At 44.8% G+C, this 25820-nt stretch overlaps 1 protein-coding gene across 1 annotated transcript; it reads left to right on the forward strand.

Moving 5' to 3' along the window:
• Nucleotides 1–491: 491 nt before the first annotated feature.
• YPEL2 (yippee like 2) lies at nucleotides 492–25614 on the forward strand. Its single transcript, XM_065694755.1, has 4 exons — nucleotides 492–785; nucleotides 18106–18149; nucleotides 18913–19021; nucleotides 20372–25614. Exons 1-4 carry the CDS (start codon nucleotides 669–671, stop codon nucleotides 20459–20461), a joined length of 360 nt encoding a protein of 119 aa, XP_065550827.1. The 5' UTR covers nucleotides 492–668; the 3' UTR covers nucleotides 20462–25614.
• Nucleotides 25615–25820: the final 206 nt, after the last annotated feature.

Below are 25820 nucleotides of genomic sequence, written 5' to 3' on the forward strand. Positions count from 1 at the left end.
GAGTTGACAGGACAGCAGCTGGCAGGACCCTGACCTTCTGTCTAGCTAACTAACAGAGCCCATCTCCTCCAAGGGGTGGTGCAGAGTGGGACCTTGACATGTGCAGTTCCCCAGAGTTGTTTGGGGGACTAGGCTTGAAGAAAATCATCTTCTTGGCATCTTTGTGTCTCTGTAGTCATTTCCAAATCCATTCAGTGTTGGAAGAATGAATAGAAGTTGTGAGCATTGAAGTGATAGGAAGATGGTAGATAACAGAAGCATGAAGATGTGAGGACAGTCAGCAAGTCAGTGGCGGAGCTGTGAATAAAAGTCTGCCTGCCTTTATCTAATCCGCAGACAATCATGCCTGTCTCCTGGCTGCTCCTGTTCTTCCCTGCTCTCTCAATCTAATCCTAGATTGTCCTGCGGGTGAGGAGATCGTTGCCGCCTTTGTGAGCTGAGTGTTCCGTCTCTGTTCTCTTTTTGCACGCAGGTCTGTGTGAAGTCCCCCATTCCCTCTGCCCAAATCTCTTCCTCTGAAGCGGTCACCAGCGTGTGGAGCCTGCCCCACACCCGTCACCTGCCAAACCACGGCCTTTACCTGTGTCTTCCGGTGTTTCCCGTGCGACCCGTCCTGCGGGAGTGCCTCCTGGGCCACCCCAGAGTTCACACAGCGCTCAGTGGCTCCAATGGTGAAGATGACAAGGTCCAAGACTTTCCAGGCATATCTGCCTTCGTGCCACAGGACCTATAGCTGCATTCACTGCAGGGCTCATCTTGCCAACCACGATGAGCTCATTTCCAAGGTATGTGCATGACCTCACCTGTAGGTGCTGGGTGGATGCCTCCTCCCTAGGGAGCGGAAGGATGCGTTTGCTCACGCTGCAGGTTGCTTGCTCTGGAAGTGCCTGGTCTTAACTGGTACTGCAGTTTTTGCTTGGAAAGTGGGCTCTCAGCCTAAAGGATCTATTTGTGAACTGCTGTTTTTGTTTCAAGTGTTCTTGAAAATAGCTGTAGGAACAAGATTCAAAATTCAGGCCTCTGGAGTGCTTACAGGTGGTCTGTCTCTGCTCACGATACTGCCTCCTTCCTCTCATTTCCAGCTGTAAAACTGCACTAACTGATGGCTAGGACTGTGTAAATTACTTTCCTTACTTTTCTTGTTCACATACATACTTGTCAGCATAGCCAAAGGGTTGTTGCATGATCATGATTTGGAGGTGAAGTGTGTGGGGATGTTTTCCCTGCTAACCTCTAAACTATACTAACCTACACTAAAACCCCTGCTTAAGGGGAAGTTCTCTGATGCTTCTATTGAAATGTAAGATGGATTTACAAAGACTGATGAGTGGTTGCTCAAATCCTCGGGGTTTTTTTTTGTCAGTCTGCTAACAAGACACTGCAGTGGGTTGTAGGATGTGCTCTGAGCAGGGGACGGTGGAAGGATTCTGTCCTGTCATCTGATTTGTTGATCACAAAGGCAAGGGTCTCGAGAATAAGCTACATTAAACGCTTTCAGAGCCAGTAGGTCAGGGGCCTTTGATGCAGAGGGAGCAGGCCAGTAAAAGGATCTCTTTCTGAAATGTGAAAACTAAACATTCTTGGAGTGTCCACTGCAGCCTGCAATGCCAGGCTGTGGTCAGGCATCAGGTTTCTGGGTTTTGACTGCCTTGGCAATCAACTGTTCCATAGAGTTTATTCAGCTTATAAAATTTGTGTTCAGAAAAAACACACAAGCCGTAAGATTTATTAGCTGAGATGAGAGGAAATAGCTCTGTGAGCTGTGTGCGTGTGCAGCTTAAACCGGTTCAGCTTCTTGCAGCAGCCTTAAGAGAAAGGCTGGGATCACAAGGGACAGAGGTGCTTTGCCCGTTAAAAAGTGTGTAGTGCTTCCTCTGTTCCTGCTTGCAAAGAAGGTACTAGAACGTATCACCTTGCACCAGTGGCATTTGTATTTATGGGGTCAAAACCGTAGCAGCTGTGGAGGTCCCTTTGGACCTCTGAGTTGGGTCCTCAGACCCGTCTTCTTCCATTAGAAGCTTTCTCCTTCCTTTTTCTCTTGGTTGTTGCATGGGCCAGGTTGTGCATACCTCTGTGATGATGTCTCTTGTGCCAGACAATTGATTTTGAGTATTCTGATATGAATAATGCTGATTGCAGTCTGCTGCTATTTTGGGGTTTGCAGTTTCTGGGTAGACAGGCTTCCTATTAGGCCACCACCTCTGAGTCATTCTGGGACTCATGGTGGGGGGCTCCTTTTGTTCTGGCACAACTGCAGTGGTTCTGAGCAGAACCGTCTTTGAGGACCACAAAGCCTTGGGCTTTTAAAGAGCAGAAGGTTGTACATTTCCTCAACAGAAAGAAGTTTTGAAATGTAAATGTCAACAGCAGTCTGTGCCCAGGTCTGGGTATGAAATACATTTGACCTCTTGGATCAGCTGTGTGACTTCAGGCTCCTGTGCTCAGCTGAGGTACCTGTAAAATGAGGTAGTCGCTTCCCTGCCTTTCCTTTGGAAGGTTGTTGCCAGCCAGATTCTGTGTTGGAACACAGAAGATGCTGTACTGGACAAAGAAGGTGGCTTGTTTTACTTACTGGTTTTATGGTACATTAGAGTTTGTGCTCTGCTTTATTTTGACATAGCTGGGTTCCCAGCCATGGAAAACACAAGGCTGTGCATGCCCAATGGTTTCATCTTTGATGTTTCCTTCCCCTCTTTGTTCCATGTCTGTACTCCTTCTGGTCCACTGTGCAATGTAGCCAGCTTTGCAGGTAAGGAGCTTCCAGCAGAGTAATGCCATTGCTGCAGACTGCTTGGAATTTGAGCTTCTAGCCATTGAGGCATGCAGAAACTACCCAAAAATGCTGACTGCTAAAGTATGGACACGAAAGGCAAGGTATGAAAGCACAATGTGAGGCTCTGTACTCAATCATGGAAAGTATTAACTACGGCGTGCTACAGTGCTTGCTGGTGGAGCACTAGAGGGTCATGCAACTTGAATGCAAAGGGGTTTGGGTTTTAGGTTTTATTTCTCGTAGTTGTAAACCTTAATAAGATACATTCTTTGTATAATTGAAAACCTTATGAAAGTAATTGTGCAACCATAATTCGTACAGCTGGCTATTAAACTGAACAGAAGGGCAGTCCCTGCCTCAAGGGGTTTCCAATATGTGTAGAAACTTTCCCAGGCAAACTTAAACAGTCATCTTTTTATCTGTTTGAGTTAGGTTTTAAACATCTCCCTGAGGCCTTCTGCAGTTCTTTCATCACAGCCTTATATATTAGTATCTGAGAACTCAGCAGTGCAATTGCCACGCTTGCTTTCCATATAAAAATGTGGCAAACGGAAGGAAGAAACAAGCACCATAAGGACTAGAAAGGGAGTGGGAGATTTTGTCAAACCAGTGTTTCTCAGTCTGCAGTGTATCTCATCTTGAGCATGACTATGTCACTTTAATCAAAACAGCCCAAATGACACCATCTTTGGAAACGTTCTCCAGAAAACAGGCTTTTATGTAACAGCAGGGTGTTGGTGATTTGGCTTGATGAAATTAATTCCTCTATTCCTTTTGCCCCAAGTTGTGCAGAGACTGCATGAATGCTGTTCTGCTTTGCATGCCATGAGCTTTTAGCTCCTTTGGATACATACAGGTTGCAGCACTGGCTCATGCTGTTGGCTGAAATGCAAGCTGGAGCTCAATCCCAGTATTACTCTGTCTGTCCATACTTTTCATCTCCAAGTTTTCCCTCTAAGTCCTTCAGCACCTGTGTTAACTTACCCTGACTTCAAAGCATTTTGCTAGGACTGGGTACCCAAAACTCTTGGACAAATATGCCTTTGCAGGGCAGTTTTTGCTTTCTTTTCTACTTCAGGAAAACCTTTTGCATTAAAATGGGTAGAAGGTTTCTCAATAACCCATTGCTATTTAAAGCAAATAATCGATGCTGAGGCTTTTAAGAAAATCCAAAGCTGTTACATGAAGCCAGTTACCAAAATGTTGCCTGCTTACTTGGCCTTTTATCTTCTGCAGCCGGAGGGATAAAGTGGTTTAGTGTGTCTGATTTGTAATAAGATCTAAATTGTGGGTTGGATTGTCTGGCCAAGGAAGGTCTTACTGACTGAGGAAATAGAAGGTGATCAGATAGATTGGGTGGAGTCAGTAACTAGTTTTCCTTTATATGTTCCTTTGGTGTCTGGGTTAGCCTAAGTGGAGGTTCTTGTTCCCTTGTACCAATGCATCATTTAAAAATCTGTGCCAAATTTAGTACACACTCTTGTTTCATTCCTTTTTCCAAAGCCTAAGTGGACTGAGATTTTGGGATCTCAACCTTACCCTGCAACAGATTCCTATGTGACCTTGAGTAAGTCACTTGATGTCTTTGTTCCTCCTTTCCCCACCTATAGAATTGAAATGCTCCTGTTTCGTCCAGTGTGCTTGGAAGGTGAAGCTCTGGAGCAGGTACTGTCTGCTCTTATGAATTAGTACAGTGTGTCCTAATCCTTTTTGGCTTTACTGTAAAAAACAAAATACAATGCCAGGCAACTGTAGTTTAAAAGCACATTTCAATGTGTTCCAATTGCCAAAAAAATGAGTGAAAGGTACTTGTTGGTACATTTATTCTTCCCAGGCACATCATCCCATGGTTTTTAGAATATATTTTCAATACTCAATGGTGGGAAAACTTCTCCAGGAGGAAGATAGAGGGGCTTTTCCTGAGAAATGTGCCTCTACTGGGGCCTGGGGGACCAGCTAACGTAATAGATGTTTAACAGTGTGAATAGCATCTTTTCTCTTTCTCAAAGCGGCAGATGTGGTGCTGGATTCTATCTACTCTGTGTTCTTCAAACTCTGTCAGCCTTTTCTGTTTGAATTCATATGTACTTAGTGGCCAGTAGAAAAGGATGGGAACAAGAGCAGAAAGATACAGGCCAAACACAGCTATGGTGGTGTCTTGGTTGCTGACTTTTTTTTGCCATGGGAACAGTAATTTAGCCGAAATGTCCCTGACTATGGAAGTATGTAGAGAATGTCTTGTGGGCGTCCTGCAGTTTCTTTTTTTCATGAATTACTGTGATCCAACTGCTCAACATTATGCAGTGATGTATCCTCTGAAGTTAGCCTAAGGCTTGCTGAGGGAATTTAATGTTTTCTTTTGATGTCTGCATGGGACCCTTACTGAACATGAACATGAAATCCTTCAGCACAAAAGGCTGCAGCTCCTCCAGCACAGAGAATTTAGAAAAACTGCAGAACTGGTGTGTGCCCGACTTGTTCAGGTTGGATTGTTAGCTAGGGAACACTTAGAAGCTCCCTTCTCTGTCTTCTCAGGTAGGAGTTGCAAGGTTTATAAGCAAACCTTGCTTCCAGTCATTGTGACCTAGCCGCTTCCCTGGCTAGCAGGCTGCTGGAGCCTGAGCTTCTTGGTACAACAGGCTCTTGGTGAGCTTTGTGGTGTGCTGAAAGCATCAAACTTTGCTCCATGTTGCAAGCTGGGGATCCTAAAAGGGTTTGAAACTTTGGTGCTGGCTTTCAGAGAAGTTGTGGACGAATTCAGCTACTTTAAATTACTTGATATACCATAGGTGAAAGAAGCAGCAATTATTGGCGTGGTGTTTTTTTTCTGGGGGTGGTATCCTTGTTTTCTTTCTGAGTACATGGGCAAGATAGTGTGTTATGTTTTTAGTGCTTTACTTCATGAACCAGTTGATATTTGTATGTCAGTTTGCCTTGAAGACATGAAGTTATGTGCTAGCTGGGGGAGCATGCACACAAGCTAAAACAATAATCCTAAAATTGTGATGTGGTTGTTTCAAAACTTTAATCTGATTGAAAAAGAAATCAGTGTCCAAGACTAGTCAAGTGTAACCCTGCATCCCCACCACAGGAAAAAACTGTGTGGGGGGTGAGGTGAGTGTTCCCTTTTCATGGGTAAAGTTATTACTTTTCATTACAGTAAGATTTCTTCTTGCTTTAAAAGTAGATCTTGTTTCTTCCCAAATACAAATTTAAGTTCCCAGCTTCATGGTAATGAACTCTTAAGGCCAGAAGGAGTGATAACATCATCCCGTCTGACCGCCTCTAGGGCACGGGCCAGTGGATTTCCTTATGATTGCAGCATGTTTTTCAGAAAGAGCATTTAGTCTTGATTTGAAGACTTCAGGAGAGAAAATTCACTGCTCCCCTTGGTCATTTTTTCCAGTGGTTAATCATCCTTACTATTAAAAATTGGAGACTGAATTTAGGTTTGTCTGGCTTGTGCTTCCCGTCATTGCCCATTATTTTCTTTCTTTTGCTGATGAAATAGATCTGTAGTACCTACTATTTCTCCCTTTGTGGTTGTGGTATGCAGTAACCGAGGTCACTTTGATTGATCACTTTTTTCATAGGCTAAACAGACTCAACTTTTGCATGGTGCAATGTTATTTTTTCCAGTTCTGTAGAAGAGAACCACAAGAATTATACATCCTGTACATTTTGACATGTTTTGAGGAATGGAAATGGGGCTGGTCTCATTGTTCCAGTCTCAGCAGTAACATCTTTGCAGTATACAGATGTCATTATTGTATTAGTCTTACTGGCTCAGCACTGCACAGTAAGCTTTCTGTACGTTTATTTGTTGTTAGCTCTTTTTGCGTTATCAATTTTATGCACATTATGAAAGCTGCCCAGCAGCTTTTGGATCCTGCTTTTCAGCTCTTGTTCCCTAACGAATTGTCACTTTTGGGTGTTATTCAGAGCTTGCTCTTAATTGCAAGTATTGCTAGGGTTCAAGCTGTAAGTGCTAAACAGCAAAGCAAGTTCCATGAGCAGTCATTAGAGTTGTTTTGGCTTCCCCTTCAACTGCTGTGAACTTGTGAGGTTGCACGTAGTTCCTGGCTTCCATGAAGTTTAGAATTAAATGGAAGTTGAGACAATTTCAGTTCTCAGTAGAACAATGACTCATCAAAGTTGCTAAATGGTAGCCTTTTCCTTCAGTGTTTTGACCAGGAGATTGAGCACTGATTAGGGAGAGATGAACTCTTGGAATCAAATTCATCCCCAGGACCTCTACTAAGTAGTGTGGTGCTTGCTGGCCTTGCTGTTGCTGGCCTGTATTGCAGCAGGGAGGAGGGGAGTGGATCTCAAAGGTTGTCATTTGAGTACCTCTCATCAACTCTGAGCAGCCTCTGTTTGAGAGGGAATAAGCAAACAACAGTGCCCTTTTACAGGAAAAAGCCAGGATATGAAATCCGAGCTGTGTAACAAGTATTTGTAGTACCTATTCCATAGTACAGCTACCTAAATTAGATCTTTCTGTCCTGTGTAATTGCTTCCTCTGGGGCTTACCCTACAGGTCACTGTGGTGCCTCAGTTCCTACTGCCTGTAATGGGGTCTGAAAACAGTCAGGATCAGGCCTTTTATTTAGTCAGGATGTGGCTGTTTTTAACAGAACGAGCCCAAGGTAATTTGTACCTCCTTGTATAATTGTGTTTTTACAGCAATTAATGGCTATGTGATTTTAAAACACTTAATTCAGTCCAGGGAAAAAAAAAAAAAAAAAAACAAACCAAAAAAAAAGGAAAAAGGTAATGATTCAAAACAGTTTAGAAATCCCTGTCAAGGAGGAGGGGGAGGCTAAAAATGGATTTTTCTAATCCATCACTCTCCTTATGGAAGTAACTCTCCTTTCATCTGCTGCCTCCTCTGCCTTAGAATTGATGACCTGGGCATAAATAAAATATTGTTCCTATTTATTATCCAGGGAACTGCCAGGGATGAAGGACAGTGAATCATCAGGGGGGTTGCTGCAACTGCTGCAAATCCTGAACAACTGGAGCATGGAGCTGATTAGGTCTGAGCCTTCCTGGGTTTGCTGTGTCAGTTGTTGGCCCTTGCAGTTGGAAGAGGAGGAAATGCCAGCAGGTTTGGGGGCTTGCTGATAGGGTGAGCTGCCCTATGCACTTCCCATGCAGGTGTGTGCTTTTAATCTGATTTACAACTTTAAGAACAAGGCCAGGAAAAATGCAGACAGGAGTCTTGAGACCTCTGGTTTAATGTGTAATTCAGTCACACGATCACAGGGGCCACTCTGGGGGGACTTTCACCTACTGCCTCTTGGGAAGAAGACCCTGGCTTTTCAGAAGGAGTTCCTTGTGATAATTTCTATTGCAGTCTCATTTTATAGTATCAGAAAATGTTGGCAGAGGGCTTCATATCTGTTTTAGGACAGCTGTTAACGTCTGCCAGCAAGAAGCAGATCTCTCTGAGACACTGGCACCTCCTGGAGTGGAGCCTCAGCATTGTCTGTTGGAGGTGGTTGGCCCCACAGTTTTTCTTATCCAACAGAACTGAAACGGGCAAGGAGTGAAGCTTGAGTGAACAAGGAAACTCCACCCGGAGTCTCCTGTCTTAAAATACACAGTGTTTTTGCATAGAAATCACAACTGTTAGAATAAGTAGCAATAACAAAGGAAGAAACTGAGACTGTCATAACCTGAAATTTGAAGATGTCCAGTGATTTCTCCTTTCAGCAGTGATTGTCATGGAAGGAATGAGTTACAATCAGATTTAGCTTAGCTGCTTGTAAAGTGTCTCAAATATGAGCACTTCGATTCCAGCCCAGTTCTGAGAGGGGAGGCTGGTGAGAAATGAAGGTATGGGTACATGTGTGAACATGGGTCAGATCTATAGGAGGATGGGCCTGCCCTGCAGTCCAGTGTGGCCAGGAGACCTCAGTGGCTGGGGACCTGTCCTCTGGCACACACATTTTTGTTTGATTTCCATAGAGGACACATCCACAGTGATAAATTTCAGTACCACAATGCTTGTTTCATAGTAGAAACAAGCATTCAGAATTAAACAACAAAGGATAACTTTTGATGAACCTTCTCAGCAGTAAGGTGTACGTATGGTGGCTTCATCTCATTTTGCAGTGGTTCTTATCGAGGGCTGCTGCCCTGGGCAGATCTACTTTTGCTGAAAAGCAAGTCTGCTCTCACTGTCACCATTGGTGCTATTGTGAGCTTAGCAGCTGTATTAATGGAATACAGTGTTCCACTGATAGTCACTGTTATGCTGCAGATTAAATAACCTGTTGCATTAGCAGTTTCCATCTTCCACCCCAGTTCTGGTTTGTGTTTATCTCTAAAATCCATGTAGTAGCAACAATTAATATGGAAAGAAAGGGCTTCACCCTTCCTGCTTCTACTCCTGTTTAAAACGACTGTTGGATGCTTTGAGCTGGCATCAACCTGCAAGAAGACAGCAATGCTCAAAAATGGGGCAAAAACTCCATAGCTGCTGCTGTGGCTGTGGTAATGTACACCCCACAAGAATATGACGACCTGGTCAGAGAACTTGATGCTAAATTCCCTTTGGTAGATCCTCTTGTAGATCTTGAATTCTTGATCTCAAGTGGGGGCATGAGGCAGCCATCCACACTCACAGAAGCTGCTCTGCCCAGTGCTGTGTTACTTCAGGAATGGATTTTCCTTTGGCAGGAGGAAACTGAATATGAGAGGATGGGAGCAGGTGCTCCCCGATGCAGAGCCCATGCTCCCTGCTCTGCTGGGCCTCCATGGCTCTTAGTTACACACATCTATCCTCCTGCTTGAGCTGCAGAGAAGAGAGGGATCTCTTTCCTGAAGCTGCTCTGGCTTTGTGTGCCCCCTAAGTAAAAGTCAGAGTAATTGCTTTTAGAAGTAAATACTACATCTGCTTGGTTTCCCCTAGTATTTACATCCCTTTTCATCCTAAAGTCAAGTTTTGAAGCGCAACAACAGCAGCTAGAAGGCATCAAAATCACAAGGGAAACCCCAAAATATTGGGAAGTTTTATAGAAGTAATAAATTTGCTGTATTTCTTATTTGCCTTCAGTTGTTTGTGCCTTTAGCATTCACATTTTGAAACTTCCCTTTTAAGTCTGGGGGCTGGAAACACAAAAGTAAGAGCAGAATCCGGGAGCCCAGGGTTTTAATAAGGAGGCTGAATAGCACAGGGCTCACGATAACATGATGAGACTTAACAGTGTTGTGTTTGAACTGAGCCAAGGTCTGGAGGGCAGCCTGCCAGGCATGTTGGAGGGAGAGAAGAGGACAGAGCAGTTTGCAGCTACTTTCTGAATGTTGACGTGCTTTATAGAGCTTTGCTCGGGCTTTAGCTTAGCGGCGTGGTAAATTGTGTTAGAAATCTGTGCACTTGGGGAAAATTAAACCCCTCAATCTTGGCCAGTCTGTGTTTCCAAAATAGTGATCTTCATTAATTGCAAAGCCTCAGAAGAGATCTCTCTTCTGCAGTTGGGATATAAAATTTCTCTTTGAACAAAATCTCTTGCTCTCTCCTCTGGTGATAATGGACAGTCATACTGCCACATGAATTAATAACTGGGAATTTGCTCCTGGATCCTGACCCATTTAAATCAGATTGTAGAGCCTATCTGCCTGGGAGCAACACAGCCCCATCGGAGCATCAGTGTCACCTTCGTGTTGTGCTGACGTGTGTGGGAGAGCCGCTTCAATGAACAGCACAGAGCAGTGTTCCATGGATTGCTTCTGATGGGATTGGGCTTCTCTACAGTCCTGCTTGTTTTCTGTCTTCCTGAGCAGCATCGATATGACAGAGATAGTGCTGCAGAGTGTGCATTGAATGTCCTTAGTGGTTCATGACACCTTCTCTGGTATTTTTTTGTAAGTTTTGTCAACTGTTCTGATTTTTCATAGCTTCAGCCCCTAGAAATGTGTAAAGATGAGAGAATCTCACTTAAAACAAAGTCCTTATTAAAAAGAAATAAATAAAAAAATAAAAATCAATTATTACTTAAATTTGCCTGAATTTTGAGCAAAGCTGAGCATCTTAAGGAAAAGGAGTGGGGAGGCTGGCATAAGGCACCAGAACACTTGTATTTCAGAGCACAGCAGAGTCCGTGATGTGAAACCTGCATGAGTGCTGAAGGGCTCTTACAGGTTTGAGTTGGGCTGAAGATGACTTCAGCTGGTGGTGACAGCTAAATTCAGCCGCTTTGGAAAGTCTTCAGTCTCTTCTGGTTGTGGCACAGGGGACAGAAGCACTGGGCCCAGCTCACACAGCATTGCTTCAGTTGAAACAGTTCCAAGGGGTAAAGTTTCTCCTCTTGCACACAAAGCAAGAATTGATTCTTTCCCCATAAAAGTGGGATGTAGCAGAAGTGTAAGGTGCTTCAGTCACTGACAGCTTGCACCATTACATGGACCTTTTCCCTGACAACACCACCATCCGGCTTTTTCCAAGCAGCAGAGAATTTATTTCATGGGAAGCAGAGGTGATGCCAGCGGCATTGCCTGCTGGTATTTTTGCGGGTGTGTGTTCAGACCTTTTGCACTGTCTGTCTGCAGTCTTTCCCCACCTATCCTGTGCACTGAAAGTGCTGAGTTGCTTCCTGTTAGGACAAAAGGCTCTTATCAGAAACATGTCTCGCTCCTGTTTGCGTTGAGTGTAGAGGGAATGAGGGGGTTGAATGAGCACCTGCTGCTGCCAGGATGCAGGATGAAAAACTGTAATAACATCTCCGTGAGAATAAACAGAAATGGAAGTAACATCTTTCATCTTTCCAGCCTGTGCATCTTCTTGCAGACTACATAACCTAAGACACAAACATGATGTAAAACTGCTTGGATGTAGCTGTTCGTACAATGAAACACGACAGACTCATAGTTATTCACTCTGTATTTGCACAGCAGCAGAAACTGCTGGGAAATAAGGCCATGCTGAATTAATTGAATTACTCAGAGATGAGTTTGGTCCACTAATTCCATATCGACTTTGGGCTTTAAATAGCATTAAGGACCCATGTTAAAACTCAATTAAAACTCAGGAATGCAGCTGGAACAGGGTAAAGTCACATCTGTGCACAAGGTGGAATAATGTAACTGGTTCCCTTGACATGGGTCTGTATCCCGCATAATCAGAGCAAAATTGAATCTCAGTTTAATCTGATCACTGACTGGCCTTTCTGTGAGGAAGAACAAGATGGAATTAGTGAACCCTGAGGAGGTCTCTCTAGTATGTGAGGATACAGGGAACAAGCAATTGAACTCGTGCTCCCTTGGGAAAAATGTGAATGTGATGCAAGCAGATGGCTCAAGTGGCTCACGCTCTCTAGGGCAGATCCCAGAATCTACAGCAGGTATTTCTGTAGTTCTGTTTTCCCAACTTCATTCCCACTGCACAGTGACTCACAAGTAATCTCTGTAGAGTCATCATACACCCAGTGCTGCTACCAGGCATAGTGGTTCCTCTAAACTCATTGCAGGACTCATCTTTTTAATTAAATAATTATAGCCATAATTAACAGGGCTTGAAAGGTGCCATTAAGACAGAGCTTTCTGTGTGAAGTCGCCTGTTAGGTGGAATAGCAGCTGAGGGGAATTGGGATTAAGTGCTAGAGGGAGTAGGATGAGTGTGAGGAGAGCCTGTGTTTTGTCGCGTATCTTCATCTGCAAACTCATGTGCACTTGAGTTGACGTCGTACTTGAAAGGTCTCCTCTCCCTGTTCAGATGGTATTTTATGAGGACATCTCATCCTTAGGTGTTTAAGAGTTAAATCAGCGGCAAGAGTAGATCAATCTTATAATCAGCGTTGTGCAAATGACTGTAGTAACTTAAAAACAAAAGTTGTATGTGTAAGTGGGAAATAAGGGATAACAGAGCTATTTCTGAATAGATCGAGTTTTCTCACCCAGATTTCGGTGTCTCTTAACCCTGGGAGGTTTTAATACTGTTTCTCTTACTCAGTGAACTGCTCTGTCCCAGTGGGGGCATCGCGGGCCCAGAAAACATGTCCTTTTTCTGAGGAGTCCAGATGGCTGTGGTCAGTTGGCTTCTCCTCATGCTGCCGCTTCGAGTTGCCTGGGACGTGCCGACTGCTGTTGATCCCCGGCAGTAGCTTTGGGCCCTCTGTTCCTGTGTGTGTCCTTGCAGTGAGAATTATTTGTGGCTTTCAAGTATGTCGTGTGAAGGGGCGCGCTCCATTCCTTTTTCCTCTTGGACCTCTTTGAGACCAGTTGCCTTTTCATTTCTGTTGTATTGGCTTGTTAAAAGGCTGCCAGCTGGATATAGGTGAGTGAGGTCTTTCTCTGCTGCATGCTGCAGAGAACAAGTACCAGTATGTAGCAGTTTAGTCCTGGCAACTGCTTCCTATCTTTCCAGATGATTCCAGCCAGCTCTTTTTGTGTTTAGCCTATTGTCATGTGCCATCACAAAGACTTGGGGTATTAATCCTGTCATCCGTTCAGCGTTTGGAACTGCTGAGTGGGCTGCACAGTGAATGAGAAGCTGTAGGTGCTAGGAAAAAGGGGTATGGTGTGTAGGTGTGTTTGGAGCACATTCAGAATCCGTGCCTTTCCCTGCACTGTTTGAATGTGAAAATTTCCTTCTGTGTCTTCAGCAGTCCCCACTAAGGGGAACGTGGAAGTGCAAAGGTCTGATGGTGGTGGGAAGGCAGGCGGAACGTGAAGCAGGCTGGAATGATGGAGGGGCATAGCCCCTTCCCTGCACGCATGTGTGGTTGCCTGCTTGCTGTTGCTTCGCTGAGGAAGGCTCTGAAGGAGTCACATGTCTTGCTCAGAGCAAACAGAGTGGTAGATTCAGCACTTAGGATTGAGGCCAGAATATAAGATAATGACTAAACCAACACGACAGCTCCCAAGGTCAAGGGTGTTGAATATATAAGGATTCAGCTTTGAGTCTTGCAGGCTGAGTCCATCTCTAGTGAGCAGAATGTGACCACCACAAAGGAGCTGGCACTTCTTAGATGCTGGCTGCATGTTGCACTTCCTGCTGCAGCACATCTGGTTTAACAGCATCTGTGAAACCCAAACCCCCTACCCTACAGACTGGCTCTCACTAGAGCTGTAGTTCTGCACTGTGCTTCCTTGCCAGCAAATTGAGCTTGAGAACTTCGTACTCTGAATGACTTGTGTCTGCCCCCGTACTGTGATTATTAAGTAGTCTGTGTGATTGCCCTTTAAACTGGATCCATGATATGGTACAAGGAGGAAAAGCTATTTCCCTCAAACCCACCCACCCCCTGCCAAAGTATTTGTTTTTAAAAATAATGACTTCACAGATCTAATTTGGAATCAGCACAGCTGAGGAGGCCATAATGAGTGTAAATTGGGTGATAGGAACTTCTGAAACCAGAGCAGCTGCCAAAGGCATCTTAACATGGAGCTTCTGCTGTAACGAGAGACAGCTTGGCAGGCAATGATCTGCAGCCAAATAGCTGACTCCAGGCTTGTGGTTTCCCACCTGGGTGCTCAAATCAGCACTCCTTAGGCCCTGCAGCTTTTAGATGCCTCCATGCTGAGCAGAGCATGCAGGGGCAGGGGAGGTTTTTGAATGCGAGTAGTCAGGAGGAATAAGCCGTTGTACATTGCACATCTCAAAAGCTTCTATTGTATTTTAGAGGGCTCAGGAGGATGGGGAGGGAGAGTTTTGTTGCTGGCATATACAGATGTGTTTCCAGCCAGACACTAAGCATTAGCAGTGCAGAAAAAACTATGTGCTTGGGCTTTCAGTGGGAAACAACAACAAAAAACCCCTTTCCATTTCTTTCATCTGGAAAGTGATGCCAGGAGCTGCTGTTCTAGAGAATAAGAAGTCTGGATTTATAAACATGCCTATGAGATACACCTTTGAATGTGTGTTAAGAAAATCTACATGGGGAAAATGCATAGCATAGAAAGTAGGTCTTACTGCTGACTGTCTCTGTTCAGTGAAAACCAAGCGTGTTGTGGAAATCTCTGTGTGATTCTTAATAAAACACCAACAAAACCAATGAAAAGGAGATCTGTTTGTGTACAAATACACCTGTTTCTTCTGATTTCATAGTGCCCGTTACAGCATGTGCCAAATTTTCTGGAGTGCCAGCAGGAAAGGAGCATCTCCAGAAAATGCTGAGGTTACAACACCCAGATAAAACCTGCCTGTGCTACCTTTATAAAGACACAGTCAGTTCAGCCCTGGGGAGAGCAGCTGCACCGGAGAGCTTGAGGTGGTTGCCAAACTTCTCTCACCTTTTTTATATGATTTGCCAAATCCTTAGCTAGCTGGAGGGTGAATATTCAGGCAGGCAGCAGCACTGAAAGCTGAGCGGTGAAAAGTTCTTCTCGGGCAGGAGAGAATGAATGTGATTTTTTTGCAGTGACCACCCTTAGATATCTGAAAATACTGGCTTGAGCTGGAAGGAAGGGCACCTCTGAAAGGATGCTACTGTCCCTGGGGTGGGGAGCTGGAATAGTGTCCAGTGAGCCACAAACACAAAGCTGATGGGTTTGGTTTTGTTGTTTATTAAAGACAGGCCTTTGTACAGCAGTAATGGAAAATCCTATTTCTGTACCAATAAAAGCTTTCCTCCCGTGGTTGTTGTTATTGGCAAACTTAGTCACTTTGGTGTTTATGGAAAAGTATTTACTGTGAAGGACTGGATGGTTAACCAGCTTCAACTGCTTTCATTTTGCTTTGATGGCACACATGTTGCTGTGGGAACTTCTTATTCATCACTGTCCCCCATTAGCAGTCCATCCTACTAGGCTTGTATCTCTCTTCTGTAGCATGGATAGCTGATGCTCCTGCTGTTTGCTGTAGTAAGGTAGAGCATTGCTTGAGTCTGGTTTGGACTCTTTTTCTGTCCTGGGGGGCATTGGCTTTTTGTCAGTTCCTACTTTACCACACAGGACGCTGAAACAATGCAGTGTGTGTTTTGTAACAGGCTAGACCTACTTGGCATGTGGGGTATCAGCCAGCTGACAATAACAATAATAAAGAACTTGAGTGCTGCAGAAGGATTGAAAGAAACTTCTCTAATAAATGCAATTACACAAACATGCTTGAGCCATGTGTCCTGTTTAATTCCTTCCCAAGGCATTCCTCAGGGCACTGCTTTTGTCTGAGTAGAAGAGATAGACAAGTGCCTCAGGCATCCTTCCTGAATCCAGAGTGGCTGTTCTGTGCCCTGGGTGGCAACTAATTGCTGAGCTTCAGATTCCTCTGAATAATAGCTGTTCCTCCAGGAGTGAGTCAAGTTTTTTGCCAGGCAGTGACTTTATAGCTGGCAGAACCCTTGCTGCCGTTCAGACCTCACAGGCAGCTTTCATTGCTGGCTGTGGCTCCCTGCCTGCACGCCCCTTGGTACTGCGTTTGCCAAAGGTGCCTCTGCTATGTGGTAGGGAGCTTTTTGCATATGTTCTCGCAATTTGGGATCTTCCGGTGGGCCTTTGCCACTTCTGGAGAGTGCCTTGTCGCCAAGAAGGGCACCAGGGTGAATGCTATGACAGGCTGTACTTGCTCTGCTGTCAGGGCAGTTGTAAATCACACCTTTAATGTGTTCTGTTCTCTCCTGCTGGTGAGTGAATTTTCCATCTCTGCCTTTCACATGAACATGGCTCAAGATGGAGAGAACATCTTACAGGCTGTTAGCCCAGGCAGCACTCAAGAAGTGCTTGCTGGAGCTAATGGGTTGGTACCCCGCTTTAGCCATTAGAACCGTTAGCTGGAAACATGCAGCAGCCTTCCCAGTGTGGAGGAAGCAGCTGATGAACACAGATGTATGTGGGCATAAGAACTGGGGTCCAGATCATCCACAGGCTTGCTGACTCCCAGGCATGACTTTGTGCTCTGTGAGGCTGTGTAGGGGCGAATCTGTAGGGCTGACAGAATGAGATGGCTTGGGAAGGGCAGGGACACTGCAGATATTGCTTTGTGTGATGTGGGAAGAGCACATTTGTGTTGCCCCAGGTTTAGGTTGCCCTTAACTAAATAGATGACTAGTGTTAGTGGTCCAGGGAGGTAAAGGTAAAACCTTGAATGTTTATCTAGTCTCCCAAAACTCTGTCTCCCTGCTTTTAAGAGCGTTTAGCCTGAAATCATCACTCATCTGTAGAAGCAGAGGTTTTAAGAAAATCATTAAATATTCCAAGGTTCCTGGTAAGGTGCAAGGTAAATGATGAAGTGGTGCAGAAAAGCTGCTCTTTGACTTTCCCAGCTCCTTGCATACATATGCTGAGATATCTCATAATCTTGTATACAGAGAGCAACTGTGCTCTCGCTCAGAAGCACCAAATGTTTCATTCAGTGCATGCTTGTCAGAGCACATAAAAAGTGCAGGTAGCACTTGCTATGTGTGAGCCAGCTCTTGTAAGCAAGGCACCGTGACGGGGTAATGTTACAGACGTGACACAATGGAGCCTTCTGGCTCTTGGAAGTGTCCTGCCAGGCTGGCGTTCCCCTGCTCTCTTTGAAGCACTGCCTTTTCATGGTGATGCTGTAAGATCCTGAGGAAACGTGTGGCAAAGAGGATGTGCCATGACTCGTAATTATCTGGTGTGGCTGTGTTGCTGTGTGGTTCTCTGTTGTCCATGTTCATCTCTATGCAATTGTATCTCATTGTATGTTTGGATCCACTCCTGAAGCTCTCCCTGGCATCAGTGGGAATATGAAGGCTTGCAGACACCCCAGCAAGGTTAAGGTCTTTTGTAAAATCACTAGAGGTTGTATTTGTGTGCACAGCACCTTGCACAAATAGGTCACAATCAGTTTGGTTCAGCGTCCATCTGTGCAGTCTTCCTAAGGGGAGGTCACGTGCTGCCATATGCAGCAGCAGTGTTTCCAAACTGTGGCAGTGCAGTGGGAAGCCTCTGCGAGCACTTCGGTTTAAAGAGATCCAAATCAGTATTTGGCAGCAAGGCTGTGTTAGGGAGGGGTGAGGCAGTAGTGTGAAATTCATAAACAGAACTGAATGGGTGATAATAGACATTGCTGGGATATAAGAGAGAAAACAGCTTAACTCTTGAAAAGTACATTGGAAATGCTGGTAGTACCAGGTGAAGTTCCCACTGGGCTGCCAGCATGCCTTGTGAAATAGGCAGGCGTTAGAATTGAAGGCAGATGCTCCCTTCCTGACTGCAGGACAAGACCTCTGTTCGTCAGTGCTCACCTCCTCCTGACACTTTGCTTTGTGCTTTTTCCATCTCGAAGACTCTAACAATGTGCATTTCTCAGGCCCTGGCTAACAGTTGCTATAACTACCATTAGTGCAGCCACTTCGGGCAGGTCCTGGTTTAGCCTTTCTCCCATCAATCAGCCAACTGAATTTTGTTTTCTTGCCTTTCAGTCCTTTCAAGGAAGCCAAGGACGAGCATACCTCTTCAATTCAGTGTGAGTAGAACTTTGTACGTGTCACCTCTACATCTCTAAGGATAGATTTAAGAAAACCCTTGTGAAGAAGGAAACAAAAAGACAGTCTTCCTCTAGAAAACCTCTGCCTAAGCCTTGGGAGCTTGCTGAAAATGGTTGGAGAAAGAGGCAGGAAATAACACTGATTCATACTTCATTTCATGTTGAGGTTTCAGATAAGCAGCTAGGAAAAGGTGGTTTTGTCATCATCAGGTTGAGATAAGAGCTAATGCATGAGTCATTCTCTTCTCAGAGAACGTAGTTGGGCAAAATAAATGTAGAGAATAAATTGTATCTAAATCTGAACTTACTTTTTAGAGCTAGCATAAAGACCAAGTGTAATTTTCCCAATAACTGAAAATAGTTTTGATGAGCTCACTGCTGGGATGCCTTTGAGAAGAACTGCTGATTTCAGTTACAGTTTTCAATTTTCCATTTGGGAAAGGAAAAGTACCATTTTCTCAATTTGAAAATGAAAATCTTTCCCAAATGCATAATTAGTGCAATTTACTAGAATGTTATTAATGTTCTCTTCAAAGCTTTATAGAACTTTCAGATGAATAAAAGATTCATTTCACCGTTTTCATTCTATTCTGAAAATGCAAAAGATCTTCATTTTGGTACTCAGTATCCTGAACCTCCTGCTAATGTTTTCAAATAGTGCATTAAAATTGCTGTCAACTTCAGTGCAGCAGTTTGATGTGCAAAGATGCACTAATAGGGAGCATCTCTCCTTTTTCCACAGAGTTAACGTGGGTTGTGGCCCTGCAGAGGAGCGGGTGTTACTAACAGGATTACATGCGGTTGCAGATATTTACTGTGAAAACTGCAAAACCACACTGGGTTGGAAATATGTGAGTATCACTATAATTTTTCCTGTGGACATCTTTGCTCCAGCCCTTTCTGAAGGTGTGTGTCTGGTAACGTGGTCTCACGGGAAGACCATTAACTTGGGAACCAGAAATGCAGGTTCTGGTCTGTAGCCCCATCTTTTTTCCTTCCTGTATTTCTTTTCTCTCCTGTGTTTGTTGCATTCATTCAGAGCAGGAGCTCTTTGTGGCTAATGTGTGTTTCTTACTAAGAATATACATTGTGGGCCTGGTTTTCGTGGGTGTCCCTTAGTGATGCTTAATATAAATACGAGGATAACATCAGTCAGTCATGTGGTTCATCTTGTCTTTTTTCCCAGACAATACCAGAATAATAGAATGATCCATATATTGTTAATCCTGTGTCCTTCCCACTGGAAATGTTGGTCATGAGTTTATTGAACATGAGCTTGTTTGTTTGCTGTCTCTTGCTCTTCATAAATTCAGTTACCTTCAAATAGAGGCTTATGCTACAGTCTTAATTTCTGCTTCAGGAGGCACACAGCAAACTTGTTTGTCAAAACATTTTGACCAGTGCCTAAACACAGCATAGACAGAAATATTCTTTATTCTATCTGGCCTCTGTACAGAAATCCACTTTAATAAATCAATTGAAAGGCTATAAAAAGTAAAGCATCAATAATTGATGCGGTAGGAATCCATGCAGAGCCACAGCATGGATCTCATAAATGGAAAAGGACACTAAGTACAAAACTGAGGTTACTGTAAAACAAAATACAAAATGTTGTAAACGTAGCAGTAAGCCCAAGCCTCCAGTGATGTTTGTCCAGGTGCATTACAGAACACCTGAGCAGAACTGAGCTGCTTTTGAGGATGCAGCCTCAGCAATGGGAGTCCCTCTCGACTGGAGGTCCCACAGATTTTTTCACTTCTGCAGTTCTGCAGTGGTAAAGCATTGTCTGTTCCTGCAAGCATGCATCTGTGTAGGGTGAGTCCTTCTCGTTGCCTGGTGCCCAATTGCTCCATTTCCACATGAAGTTTCCACCTGGAGTTTTTCACCTCAGAGAGAGGTGGGTTTTATCACTGATGATTCCTAAATCATAGTTCAAGGAGCAGTTGACATTGGCCTGCAGGAGGCTGCACATTTACGTGGTGCCAATTGTTCCTTTTTCCAGCCTGTAGAGATGCCTAGATGCAGGATTTAAGATTCTTCCAGGATACTTTTCCTGAAAGCCAACAGGAGGACCTGCAGTTTGAGCATTTTATTCTGTAGACAAGGCTAAGACTTGTACCAGCATTCCTGGATCTGATCTGTAACTGTGAATTTACCTTCAAATATCATCTTGAGCTCATTCTTTCTCCTTTTGTTTTTAGGAACACGCTTTTGAAAGCAGCCAGAAGTATAAAGAAGGCAAATACATCATTGAACTAGCTCACATGATCAAGGATAATGGCTGGGATTGAATGGGAAGAGCCCAGCCCTACCAGCGTGTAAGAGAATGCCATCCAACTGAACATTATATCCAAGAGTGAGAGAGTGACTGAACGCTTGGTTCCATGCATTTAGAGGCTCTGCAGTTTGGGAGCATCTTCACACCCTTCTCCATCTTTATTGGTGACTGGCCTCTAAATTTCTGTCTCTCTGTCTCTTTGCTTTGTATCTGTTTGTGAGTTGACCCTGGCTGCTTCTCTCTCTGTTCTGGCGTTGGCTAAGAGAATGCACCGAATGCCCAACAGCCATTCCATGTTGACGAGTGTTTGAGTACAAACTGAAGTTGGCTCTGTGGGGGCATTTTATCAGAAGGTCTCGGTGCGAGAGGAAGACCTGAGTTTTGGGCAGGAGAAGGTGATAGGGGGTGGGGAATGGGCCCAAAGGGAAGTCATCAGAAGTTGAAGCTGTACTTCTCCTTTAAGTCCTGGTTAACCAAGGCTTGAAACTATCTACTTGTCTAAATGGACAGAAAAATACCTCACGGCTGCGTTCTCTCCAAATGGTAAAACCACTGCTCTGTCAGTGGAGCTTCAGTCTGCGCTGGCTGAGCACAAGTCATGAGCAGTTCCCCCCGCAAGCTGATCGCAAATCTGTGTTTCGTTTGCCATTTATGAACTTGTCTTCTTGGGGGGAGGATGTGAAGGCTGGAGAGATCCCCTGCCTCCCGTTTCTCTCGCTGGTTCAGGGTAGGTAGGCCAAACATCCCAACAGAACACAGCTGTGGGGAGCGTCCTCACTGCTGGAGAAACCAAATCCTGACTCTTGACCCTTCAGAGAGGAAGAGAAAACCACTTAAGGCACAAGGGGGCTGGAGCTGCAGCTTAGAAGGTATGACGGGGGAAAACCAGCATGTGTTAGGCGAGAAAGAGGAAATCATGTAGAGGAGGATGGGGCAAACTTAGTAACACAGGGTACTTTTTGATTTCCTGGCCTCCACTGAGCATCCCTGGGGGTCTTTTACCAGTCCTTCATGGGTGCAAGTAGGAAAATGCTGTTACAGAATCTGTATCTTAAATCCCAGGCCACAGCCATCAGCTCCACTCTTGGAGCCTGGCAAAGAACTGGTGCGAGTGTGGGGAGAGGAGGGAGCAGAGGAGCCTGGTGGCTGTAGCGGTGTTGCACAGGTGGATATTTCAAGCCATGAGGTATCCTCCCCGAAACCTTCCTCCTGTTTCCCACTCCCAGAAACCTGTTACAGACACAGTGGGAATGGGAAAGAAAAAAAGAAATTCAACCCCTGTAATTGCCTATGCCTTGGAATTCAAAGGGAAGGGGTAAATGTGGGCATCACAACTGCAAGGGGCAAGTCCTTCCCGTTTTAATGTTTTCATTTTAATTACTGTGGACCTTCCCGAGGTGGTCAGTGGGGAAGGGGCAGTGTGTGTGTGAGAGGGGAGCTGTGTTAGACATAAATGACAATGTGAAGTTTGCTCTGCAACAGTCCAGCCAGTATCTGGTGCATAACTAAAGACTCTTTAACTGCGTTAGTTTTGTCTCTCTGAGTGAATTTTCTTTTTGTTGGTAGAATTTTTTCAAGTAGGTTAATCCACTGGGGGAAATCTTTCTTAATCCAGAAGGAAAGAGTATTGTGCAGGGGTGTGTAACTCCTTATGAAACTGAAGCTTTGGAGCTGTAATCTGTTCCCACTTGCCCCCACCCCAGGAGACTCTCAGTTGGCTGGGGGCAGCAGGATGGAGGGCTGATGCCGAGAAGGTAATTTGCTGTTAAATGAAGGGGATGTGAGCAGAGATGCTGCCTGGGGATCAGGGTGGAACTTAGGTGTTGGGTCTTTGTGCTGAAGCCCAAACCTGATGGCCCATCTAAGCAAAGACCAATTTTTCTCTTGAACCACTTTCTTTCCAACCTTGGAGAGAGAAGTGAGACGGAAGCTGGCCGCGGCTCCTGCAGGGGATGGGCTTTGCTCAGTTTGTGGCTAGCCTGTTAGGAGGTGGCTTCTGCCTTCACCCTTTCTGCTGGGGCTGTGTAACAGTCACTTCAGCTTTTGTTTCTGATGGTCTCTGCTTCCATCATCCACATTGTCTTCGGTGATAAAAATCTAATAGCAGTCAGCAATTCTGCAGAACCCTCTATCTTGTTGACTTTGGCACTGAGCTCGTCCCATTTTCCTGTCCTTTGGTTGGTGATCCAGGACAATCTATTGGGGTCTGACCAGTGGGAAGTAATTTGCGTTCTGTGAAGGTCTCTTCAGGTCTCCGCAGATAAGTAGCCTTCAAACGGGTCTGGTTGGAGCTGGGAGAAGTAAGGTATAACTCCATTAAGATGAGGTTGAGAAGAACACACAGGGGCTCAGGGCTTTATGCTGGTATTTAGCTTGATTGCGTATAAAAAAGAGAGATAAAAGGCAGGCCTGTCCAGAGGCCTGCTGTGAGAAAGAATAGTTACTACAGAAAGGTACCACATGTAAATGTTTTTATCCATGTATTTGGGACAAGAAAGGATGGTGATCCATCAGATCAGGCTGTTTTTAACTGTTCAGAGGGGTTACACTTTCAGTGGCAACCAGTCTAAGCTTGAACGCGGCAAGATCTTAATCTGGTTTTAATTAGTTTTGTCACATCAGCATCCACAGGTTCACACTCGCTGAGAATCTGTCCTCAAGCCCTGATAGGGGCTGTGTCTGTGAACATCCCCAGTGCACCCAGATACTTATGGATAGAGTGACTTTCATACGCTGTACAGGGAGATAAGGAAAAACAGGCTTGTGAAGCTCATTGGCTTCTCTACTCTGTGTCCATTGAAGTACTTTTTAATCCGCTGCTAACTCATCTGTTACTTGCTGTATTAAGATACATGGCCGTATTGGGAGCTGGTGACCGGACAGGATGATCAGATCTGTGTGCTGGTAGCTGCCGCAGTCTGCGCGGGCTCAGCTGATGACTGGTAGAGTGATCTATTCAGAGCATAACCAAAGAACCTCAAGAACCTCGCTATCTGCATCCTTGTGGCCCTGTGGCTTGTCTGGAGCCTGTTTGTTCCTATCTGGGGTGGGCAAGGTGGGACCGTTGTTTCCAAGCTGGAGATGTGGCCCATGGAAGCTGCCTCCTTGGGTGATATCCCCGAGAACACATGAACAGCAGTGAGATTTGCTTTTGTTTTATGTGGCAGCCTCGTCTCTGGCAAGCTGCATGGACCCTTGAGTTTACATGACCCCATCCACCCCAAAGCTCAGACTTGAGTAGGTGTTAAATTGTTTTGCTGTGGTGGATTATCTGGTGTGAAATCCTGACCCCTGTAATAAATATTCAGATAATAATATATAAAAAGCAGGAAAAAAAAAAGAACCATTCTCTTGTGAAACACACTTTTGTAAATAATATTTAATTTTAAAAAAATAATATATTTGGTGCTGTTTTCTCAGAGTCCCTCCCTGAGAGCACTTTTCTGTTGTTTATAAATGATACTGTTTCCTTCTGTATTTGTTGGAAAATATGTTTAAAGGGAAACAAAAACTCATACTCCACGTTGTCCTCTGAAGTCGGTCCATTTTTCCTCTGGAGGTGGCAGGAGAGGGGAGCCATTCCCGCTTCCATCTGGCAGAATTGGTCTCCAGTGCAGGCAGTGGCTGGGTGAGGGCAGGAGCTGATGCGTGGGACGGGAGGTAGCTGCAGGCGCCTGGGGGGTGCTCTGGTGTCCTGAGTTCCGTGCTGGAGCACCTTTTGTCGTCCGGCAGCCTGAGCCCTGGCTCACCTCCTGCTCCCACAGCAGGTCCCAGGAAGGCTCCGTCTGGGCACAGCTTTCTTGAGGAGGAGACCTGGTTTGTAGGATCCGGGCCTGAAATTTTCTCTTGCACCAGTATTGGCTGGAGTGAAGTAGATACCAAGGCTTAGAAACCAGGCTTGAGCGTAAGCTGCAGCCTCTGCATTGCTGTTCCAGTTGCTTGGGGGCAGCAGGGATGGAGGGTGGAGATTTTTAAGTAGTCGTTGTTTTTAAACTCAAAGTTCAGTCTTTGGACGTGGGTCCTGCTTTTCTCTTGGATTCTTTCCTTGTTGTTGGTTTGTTGCTTGTTTGGGGTTTGGTTTTTTGTTTTACTTTAAACCAGGCTGCTACATCCCAGACTAGAGTAAAAGTTTACCTCTGGCAGGAAAGGGGAGTTTGTTCTGTTTTCCTTTCTGTCTTTAACTTCCCTCCTTCTCCCCCTTCTTTGTTTTTCATTCATTGGGTCTCTTGTTTATCCCAAAGTGGACCAACAGCACAAGCCACTGAACTGTGTTTTGCTGAGCAAGGAGCTGGTTTCAGTGCTGAGTGAGTGACTCCTGTTGCACGCTCCTCAGTTCCCTGGGTTTGGTGCACGTGATTTAAGGAGATACAGGAAAAAAGCAAGCAATGAAACCTGTTGTTCTTGTGATGATCAAGCAAGAACCTTCTCTGTCTACGGGTTTCTGACTGGTGTGTGAGAGTGCTTATCATGCATTTCACCGCACCTCCTTGCTTTGGGAGGAGCAGCGTGTTCCGTGTGAACCAGTTCTTGGATGAAGAGATGACACCCAAAACCCAGCTGGGTAAAGGGGTTGGTGAGATCCAGAGCTCAGCTCAGTGGGAAGCTGCTCTTCTCACCGGGCGAGAGGCTCAGAAAGGAAATGTCCAGAAAGAATTGTTTTAGCTGGAGGTTTTGCAGGATCCTGTTCAAAAAGAGGGGAAACAAAATCATCTCGAATTCAGAAACAAGAAACCAACATATTTAAACGCAAGCAGAATGGCATTGTGTAAGGTACAACCACAAATAAGCTATTCTCATAGTTACGAACTGTGTGTATCCTTTGGTTTGTTTTTCATAAGGAAATGGGAACGCTTTCCCCACTGACAAAGCTAAAGGACAATATTTCCAATACCAGCCTGTCTATGGATGCTCTTGTGTTTACAAATTGTGTATAATTTTATTTCTTTGACCTTCATTTTTTGGTTGGTTTTGGTTGTTTTTGCCTATTCTTTCAGGTCATTTGCTTCAGTAATAAATGCAACCGTTTGTTTTCAAAGAGTTGGGTTTCACCTTTTCATGTGTTTGTACCTTGTACATAGTTCTTCAGTATTAGAGGGAGGCTGCTGTTTGTCATATTTACAATATGTGGTGGTGCTCATTTGAGGAAATAAAATTTTCAAGTACTAACCCTGCCGCTCCATGTCTCTGTTGGAATCCCCTGTGCTGGCTGCAAATGTGGTTGCTCTCGAGCTGTGGCATCTAGCTTGAAAGTAGTCAGTTTATCCTCTGTTCCAACACCTGCCAGTCCAGAGCGGTGACCTGGCACAATCACTGCAGCACCTGAGGACTGTAGTCACGGTCAAGGATCCCACTGAGCTGAGCAAAAAGGTGAT

Source organism: Lathamus discolor, chromosome 14 (assembly GCF_037157495.1).
Source record: "Lathamus discolor isolate bLatDis1 chromosome 14, bLatDis1.hap1, whole genome shotgun sequence".
Taxonomy (NCBI): Eukaryota; Metazoa; Chordata; class Aves; order Psittaciformes; family Psittacidae; genus Lathamus; species Lathamus discolor.